Source organism: Colobus angolensis, unplaced genomic scaffold (genome assembly GCF_000951035.1).
Source record: "Colobus angolensis palliatus isolate OR3802 unplaced genomic scaffold, Cang.pa_1.0 Scaffold5, whole genome shotgun sequence".
Classification (NCBI taxonomy): domain Eukaryota; kingdom Metazoa; phylum Chordata; class Mammalia; order Primates; family Cercopithecidae; genus Colobus; species Colobus angolensis.
In genome coordinates, this window is record NW_012118487.1 from 17,739,037 (window position 1) to 17,748,219 (window position 9,183).

The window sequence follows — 9,183 nt, forward strand, 5'->3', positions numbered from 1 at the left end:
CTTTTTTTTCCCTCTTTTTATATTTAAATTATAAGTCTACTTAGGTTTCATTGGGGGCATCAAGTAAGCTGAAAATTCTAAACATTTTTATGTGTAGCTTTCCAGTTTACCAGATAAATTATTCCTTCTCCATTAATCAAAGCCATTAGCATGTTTGTCAGTCTTTTACACACACTGAAACCTACTGCTAGAGTCAGTTTTGTCTTGAATCATAAGAACTAAAGGACAGATTGGACTGATGATGGCAAAGTGCCATGCTAGTGCCTAAGAGACAAGGTGCTCTAGAAGTTAGATCTAGAGACAGACTGCCTGGACTTCAGTCCTACCTCCACCGCCTTGGGAAAGCTATTATCCTCTCTTAACCATCTTACTTGAGGGCAGGACTCAAACTTTATTAATTGTTCTAACCCTAATCACAGCACATAGTAGGTACTTGATAAACACTTAATTGACTTATTTCAAATAATACATTGTAGTATAATAAATCAATTTGCTACATTCTTTTCTGTCAATGCCATCATCCTCAAAATATGTGGTAAGTGCTTACCTGTAGGTATGTCTGAGTGAGGTGCTAAGGATATAGACTTTGTTTTTACTATACTCTTCTTCAGTCCTCTTCATTTATTCCATATATCCTGCTACATGTTCTTTTTTTACCTTTACTAAATAATCTCCAGTTTTATCCCCACTTCATTAGCCCAGATGTTGGTTATCTTGCAAAGAGATTATTATCACTCCCTTCTCTTTCAGCTCCTTGCTTCTAGTACATCCCAAAACTTATCCATGCTACTGGGAGAAATGATGGCTTTCATTTTATTTTTAATCAGGACAGAGAAACCCATCTTCTGCCTTGAAATCTTTCCCCAGAGTACTCCAGATCGTGTCACTCCCAATTCCTGTTTTAGCAGACAGTGTAACAAGCAGTTACTCAATGCTTTTGAAGATCATGATTATACTAGTCAACCCTAACCATTGTAGAAGATAAACTTGAAAATCTAAAAGACTTAATAAGCAATAGAAGTTTATGTCTGACTCGCATATAATTCTAAGATGTGACCTGCAGCCTGCTGTGTTCCAACAGTGATTCAGAGACCCGTGTTTCTTACATCTTATTGCCTTTCATTCTTCAATACACAGATTCCAAGATGGCCAACAAATGGAAAGAGCGTAGCAGATCACACTTGGGATTATTTGTATGGGCCAGCCTTAGACATCGCTTACCTGGCTTCTGCTCACGTCCATTGGTTAGGATTCGCTCTCATGGTCACACACAGCTAGAAAGAGGCTGGGGAATAGGGTACATGTGATGCCCAGGAAGAAGAGGAAATGGAGCTTACCATCAGTGAGCTGTCTGCCATCAGTGAGCTGTGTGGCCATCAAGAACAGCAGCTGTTCCGACCACCCCATCTTGACACGCTTACTTAATACTTTTATTCCTTCATTTCATACATTACATCTTTTACCTCCTTTCAGTTCTTTGCACCAATTTTCTTCCCATCTCAAGGCCTTTACTCTGTGTATCTTTGCCCTCAAATACTGCTCCCTGCTTTTTGTCTGACCTAATTTGTCTTTCAGGCCCTAGCTTAAAAGTAATTTTCAAACTTAATTACTTAAAAATTACTTTTCTAGTTAAACATTTGTTTGTATTTGTTACCATTTATCTTTCTTTAGTAAACTGTCCTTTCTACATTAAAGCTGGAATTTGAGTGTTCTCAGTTTTCCTGTATTCCTGACAGTTTGAGAAGCGATAGCATTTGCCATATTTATTCTGAACATTTTTTCAGTTTCTATGTGTTTAGTTTTGTTCATTGTATGACATACACAATTTTTATATAAATTAGTATTTTTTTCTTGTGATTTCTTTAACTGCTTTTAAATTTAAAACATCCTTTCCTACTCTGAGATTAGGCTGAACTATATTATCTTTGAGTTTTTCTTTAGTGGTACATTACCTATCTTCCACAAACTCTCTTAGGTATTAATGCTCCCTGGAAATGCTTTCTACATCGATAGCTCAGCTCCTAGCCCTTACTTGAGAGCATCCTTCTCTTCAGCTTCTCCAGAACAGATGGATGTGGTGAGTGTAGTATTCTCTTCAGAGTAATACTAGCTAGCAGTTCTATTTTTGTAATGCATGCGTATACTTTCTGAATTAGAATATTACTTAATATCTGTTTGGGTTTCTAAAATTCAGGTATTTGTTGACCAGTCATGAACTATCATTAAAAGACCCATTTTACTTTGTTGCTAGACTTCTGTAGAAATGAGACTAAATTGGAGTTAAAATTTATTGTCTGCATGAATAATGTATCACAACCTACTGAGCTGGGTAAATTGTCATGTTATGAGGAAAACTTCTTTCCTTCCTTTAATGAATTAATATGAGCCAGAAGTACAAATTCATGATGGCTGTCAGTCTCTTTCTCTGAAGAAAAAAGTATCAGCAAGGGTCAAATAGAATAATTTTCTTAATCGCAATCTAGCTTTAACCAACATAAGCTGTGTATGTGGAAATAAAACAGAAGAGCTATAAATTGAACAGTGCCATTAACCTTGAGAAGAGTTTATATTTATCCTTGGAAAGGGACATTTTTGGCATGTTCTTTATTTACTTGCATTCTCATGTCATTAAATGTGTTTTTCATAAGTTCTCTCTGTTGTAATTTATTAGTGGAGTTGGGCAATTGAATCTATATAAAATGCAGGTGAGAGGTTATATAAAATCTAAAATAATTCATGTTATGGATAAAATGGAAAATGATCTTGAAGGCCACAAGTACAATAACAAAAAAAGAAAATCCTGGAAATCTGATGTACTTCAGTCTTCATATTTTAATAGACATTGATGGCATCCTGCATGGATAAAGTTGATGTTCCACTTGACTTTCCAATGCCTTCTCTCAACCTTAGATACTCTTTGTTTGGATTTTTAAAGTTATTACAGAGTTTTCCAATGTAGTATCCTAATTTAATTAATTCTAATATTTTTTTCTGTTTTAGGCCTTCCAGGTATTAGCACAACTTATAAAAGAATCTTTATGAAGAAACTAAACTAGGTTGGGCATGGTGGCTCACACCTATAATCCCAGCACTTTGGGAGGCTGAGGAGGGAGGATCACTTGAGCCCAGGAATTCAAGGCTGCAGTAAGCTACGATCACACCACTGCACTGTGGCCTGTGTGGCAGAACAAGACCCTGTCTCTTAAAAAAGAGAAAGAAAGAAATCAAACTAATCATGCTGCTCATGGATTTTTCCAATAAATTTCTTGTTTTGGCAGGAAGAAATGAACACTGGTATTATTAGACTTACAGATTAAATTAAATTTCCTCAAACATGTCCTATCTGTAGTAGTTCAACTAGACACCTTTTAAAGTGCCTCTAAATTCATCAGATGGCCAAAATGTATTTATAATCCACTTAGGCATTTTGAAAAATTTTCAACCTGTAAAAAATTACTTTTATCTTGGATTTATTATAAAGAACTTTATAGTTGCTTTATAATTTCCCATAAATTGTCTTTGAAACTAACATTTTACACTGAATTATTTTGAGATTTTAAAGAAATAATTAAGTTCAAAATGGTATATAATGTGTACTTTTTCTACTTTTAGGAAAATTTAATGAGAGCTTATTGCAAAAATTGTTATAATTTGATCATTATAAGTGAATTTTAGTAAAAGTACCATAAACATTATGTTATGCCACAGAAATTCCTTTAAAATAAAATTCTTAAACTAAACATACCTAAAGGCTTCAGACCCATTAATTCTAAGTAAGGAGGGGAGATCGTGGACTTAGGAAAATTTACTACATTGTATTTTCATAATAGTACATAATCTACAAAAACACATTCTTACCAATTATGTAATTTAAATCTACTACAACCCTTTAAGGTATTGGGAAATACTTTTTTAATGATTTTTTTCTCACCTTTTAAAATCTTCATTAAAGTAAGATACGCTCATTTTAGAATTTTCAAACAATCCAGAATATATAAGGAATAAAGTAAAAGCCACTCACTGTCTCACCCCCAATGATAACTGCTATAAGCATTTAGCATTCTTCCTTTGCAATGTTCTTCTCTGCATACACATGTAATATCTAGAATAGGATCTCACTGTGACGGTGTATCATAAATACCCTGTATTCATTTTCTATCGCTTTTTAACCAATTGACGAAGTGTTCCATGACCCAGTAATTGTAAAGTTGTAAGTATCTTTGAGGAATTAGGAAGTTTATGTTATTATTGATGCCATCCCTTGTGTATATAAACATCTCCATCACAGTTATTATTTTCCTGGATGTCTGGATGAGATGTTACATCTTTCAACAGCTAAAATTCTCAAGCAGAAATCTCAACCTCAAAGATCAAAGCAGCTGTGACCCCAAGCCCAAATCCCTATTTCTAAGGCAACCAGTGGTAATTATGTAGGACCGATTGAAGAGATGCAGGGCCTGGAGGAAGACCAAGCAAGATGAGGAACCTGACAATTCACTGTGGGAACAGAAAATTATAAATTAGACTTATAAAAGTAAAATTAGCCTTTCCCTTCCTTTATTCAGTACTTTTCAACAATAGCCAAAATTGCTTAGCCCAGCATTGCATAGATGAGTGCCTTGCTTTGGTTTTGTTTGTTTTTAAGTCACCATGATAGAATAGTTGATTTGTAGATCGACTTATAATTCCCAGCTTTCAAGCAAGGGATTACTCCTAACCACAATCTTAAGAAATCTGTTTCTTCAAAGAAAACAGAGCGAGAAAAAGAGTGGGCACACACAGTGCCTTATGACTTAGTGTTTGTTTTTGTCTGCTGAGATTATCTTTCCCTCATTAGGAAACTATAAAGTGTTGGAAAAATGGAACGTTATTCATTGCTATTGCCATTGTGAATTTTTCCAACCTTCTGGAAAAGCAGTTTGGCAGTGTCTACCAAGAAACGTTAAAATGTTCATACCCTTGAATGCAATGTGTTAGATACTGTGGATTAGCTCACTCAGCATAAATTCTAATTTCCTGCTTGTATCTTTGAGCACTGTAAATGCAAAATGCTCCATTTCCAGATGCCCCTGCAGCTACAGTGTCAGATATGGCTGTCATTCAGATGCCCGGATTCAGAACTGAGTTAAGAGGGCAGCAAGGTAAGATGTAAGGCACGCGTTTTGCTGACATGGATCCTAGCTGAGGCAGTATGATTTTTATAGCAAGTAGCTTATCAGTTTGGTGGCTTTCTAATTCTGGCAGAAGCAGTGAAATGCTGGTGCTAGAAATGGTTCCTGGAAGCTGCATCTACTTTTTTAGCAATTCCAACATCTTTGGAAACCACAGAATACATGATAGTAAACAATTTTCAACAATTTTGGAAATCATAGAATACATGATAATAAACACTTTTTGCTTTAATCAGCTAGAATAGTTTTCATTATCTATAACTGAATGCCAATCAGTATAGCCAGGGGTGTCAAGGGTCTCCAAGCTTGACGATTTACTAAATGGATTCACGTGTGATTGTGCACGGAGCAAAGTCTGGAAGAAACTTCCAGGCACAAGTTTCTGAGACTCCTATCTCAGTAGAGTCTCCGTGAGGTCCCAGAGGATGTACTTAATTCCTCCAGCAAGGATGTGTGATAACACACGCAACCACACCTCACCTGAGACTGGTGGCCCAGAGATTTTTGTTGATGGCCAGTCACATATGCATACAGTGCCTGCATGGCTGACCTCAGTTACTGAAGCTCCACCCCACAGAGGGAACGCAGGTTTCACTGTAAATCACATTGTTAGGATAAACTAAATGGAAAAACTAAATGGAGTACAGTATGGCTGAAGACCTCCCAGCATGCAAAATGCTCTTATCAGTCAGAATATTGCAAGGGCTCAGTTCCAAGGAGCCAGCCAAGGGCCAGTCATGAAAACCCCCCTTCCTTGGTAATGTGCGTGGTTTAAGAGGCCTAGATCTGCTCAATTAACCCTTTCCTCCCCGCCGTGGATCTCACTTTTAGACATTTATAGTAAACAATTATGCAAACTATGGAAAATACTTTAAAAATGTGAAGATAGTAATTGCAGTTTCAAAAAGCAGAAAGCTGGGGATGGGGCAGAGCTGTTGTGACTAAAGGTTTCACAAATAGGAAAATGGTTGTCAATTATGGTTCATCCACTTAACTGAATATGAGGCAACCACTAAAACACCATTATGAAGCAGTATTATTCATTTTAGGATGAGGTGGAAAGGTGAAAATGAGTATAATAGGAATGAAAACCCAGGGTATAAGAAGCATAGCCAGAGTTTAATTACAATGTTAACCCTGTGTAATGTTACACAGGAAACATTACCAAAATGGTAACAGTTGGGTACTTTTTTTCCTTATTTTCAACATATTCTATAACATGGCTCTTTCGTCATATACAAATACATTTAACACCTTAAGTGAATTGGTGACATGATCCCTGTTTCAGTTGGGCACATTCCTAAAGGCAATGGTAAAAATATATAAATATCAGGTGGCAAAGGGGCTACTACCAAACAATAGGAATCACATGGAAAGTCACATCCGTACAATCACAGTCAGCGTGGGCCTGGACACAAACTGCATGGGTGTCCTACCGTGAGTCTGCTTCGCTTCTGTGTGGAAGCCATGGTCTCCCTGGTCATGGTCTACAGTGACTTCAAGCAGCTGGAGTAGCTGGTCCTGGTGGTGTTCAACATGGCAATTTCGAGGTGGCCGATAACGGAGCAGTTGTCACTTGGCATAGTTTTCTTTTAATTTAAATTTGACTATTTGTCCACTTTAGGAATTCCTTCCCCTGCATGTAAGATGCTTTCCCTAGAATTCTTGTAGAGCATAGGATATCTTCAAATTTCTTTTCTAACACAGCTAATTAAATACCCAGTGGGTAGGAAGTGTTAACTTTATCAAAAGTAGGTTTAATTATTTTAGAGAATCTAAAGTCTTAATGAAAGTGAAATATCAGCCAGTCATGTAATTTTCACTAGTGATGTGTGTTTATTAACATTTTAAGTTCTCTGAAGTCCAGAACCATACTGTGTTTCTCTAGGACCCAGTGGTAACTGGGAATATCTCATTTTAAAAAGGAATGTATTGGTTAGCATGCCTGCACAGGTACCCTAGTTCCAAGCTTCAAGATTTAAACTTTTCACATATATGTGTATGTGTGTGTGTGTATGTATATATATGTGTGTGTGTGTATATATGTGTATATATGTGTGTGTGTATATGTGTGTGTGTGTGTGTATATATGTGTGTGTGTGTGTGTGTATATATATGTGTGTGTGTGTGTCTGTGTGTGTATATATGTGTGTGTGTGTGTGTCTTTGTGTGTGTATTTTTTTTTTTTTTTTCTGAGATGGACTCTCACTCTGTTACGCAGGCTGGAGTGCAATGGCATGATCTCAACTTACTGCAACATCCACCTCTCAGGTTCAAGTGATTCTTCTGCCTCAGCCTCCCAAGTAGCTGGGATTACAGGTGCACACCACCATGCCCAGCTAAGTTTTATATTTTTAGGAGACATGGGGTTTCACCATATTGTTCAGGCTGGTCTTGAACTCCTGACCTCAGGTGATCCACCCGCCTCTGCTTCCCAAAGTGCTGGGATACAGGCATGAGCCACCACACCTGACCTTTGCTTATATATTTTATTCATTCATTCAGCAAATATTTATTGAGTGCCTATTACTCTAGACTCAGCATATACCAGTGAACAAATTAAAGAAATTCATGACCTTCATGGAGCTTATATTTGGGGTAAGGGATTGGTGAGGGATGACAGTAAAATTGATTAAAGTACTTTAAATATGTTAAGTGCTACAGAAAAAAATAATACAGGGTAAAGGGATAGAGCATGAAAGAGCAGGGGTGCTGTCTTTGTTTTTTGTTTGTTTGTTTGTTTGTTTTGAGACAGAGTCTCGCTCTGTTGCCAGGCTGGAGTGCAGTGGTGCGATCTTGGCTCACTGCAACCTCCGCCTCCCAGGTTCAAGCGATCCTCATGCCTCAGCCTCCCGAGTAGCTAGGACTGCAGGCATCTGCCACCATGCCCAGCTAATTTTTATATTCTTATTTCTCTTTTTAGAGACAGGGTTTCACCATGTTGGCCAGGATGGTCTCGATCTCTTGACCTCATGATCCACCTGCCTTGGCCTCCCAAAGTGCTGGGATTACAGGTGTGAGCCACTGTGCCCAGCCCGGGTGCTGTTTTTAATAGAGGGCCCAGAGAAGACCCCCAGACCAAGTGGCATTTGAGCAGAGAGCAGCAAGGGAGTGGGCCGTGCAAATGCTTGTGCAAAGACACCAGGCGACCTGAGCTTGCAATGCAGAACCCCTGAGGAGGAACTGCATCTGGCCTGTTTGAGGAACCACAGGAGTCCAGAATGCTAAAGAGCAAACAGTGGTTTATTAGTTCGCTTGGGTTGCTGTAACAAAGTACCACAAACTGAGTGGCTTAACAGAAATTTCTTGTCTCACCATTCTGGAATCTTGAAGTCCAGGATCAAGGTGCCTGCAGGGCCATGCTCCCTCTGCAGGTGTAGGGAAGGATCCGTTCCAGGCCATCTCCTAGGCTTGGTATTTCCTTGGCTTGTGGCAGCATCACTCCAGTCTTCATGAGGCATTCTCCCTGAGTGTGTGTCTGTGTCCAAATTTCCCCTTTTTACAAGGATGCCAATCATAATGGATTCGAGGACCCACCCTACTCCAGTATGACTTCATCTTAACTAATTACATCTGCAACAACCTTATTTCCAAATAAGGTCACATTCTGAGGTATTGGGGGTTAGGACCTCAAAACATGAATTTGGGAGGTAGGGAGACACAATTCAGCTCACAACAACAGGGAAGTGGTCAAAGAAAAGTCAGAGATAGGAGTGAGATGGTGGCCAGACTAGGTAAGGCCGCCAGACTAGGTAAGGCCATGTGAGTGTCCGAATTATTCTAATGGAAATTGGAAGCCATTGGAGGGCTTTAAACAGCAGAACAGGCCAGGCACGGTGGTTTACACCTGTAATCCCAGCACTTTGAGAGGCCGAGGCGGGCAGATCACAAGGTCAGGAGTTCAAGACCAGCCTGCCCAACATACTGAAATGCTGTCTCTACTAAAAGTACAAAAAAACAAAAAATTAGCCAGGCATGGTGGTGCATTCCTGTAGTCCCAGCTACTTGGGAG

General features: G+C 38.5%; 1 protein-coding gene across 3 annotated transcripts in view; it reads left to right on the top strand.

Annotated features, from left to right (window-relative positions):
* Window positions 1-3,744, top strand: part of AADAT (aminoadipate aminotransferase) — a 29,722-nt gene extending 25,978 nt beyond the window's left edge. For all 3 annotated transcript variants that reach the window (XM_011959617.1, XM_011959615.1, XM_011959616.1), the window contains 2 exons: window positions 1,976-2,077; window positions 3,001-3,744. In XM_011959617.1, coding sequence (XP_011815007.1) covers window positions 1,976-2,077; window positions 3,001-3,042 — 144 coding nt within the window. In that variant the 3' untranslated portion in view covers window positions 3,043-3,744. The remainder of the gene's footprint in view (window positions 1-1,975; window positions 2,078-3,000) is intronic.
* The last annotated feature ends 5,439 nt before the right edge of the window (window positions 3,745-9,183 follow it).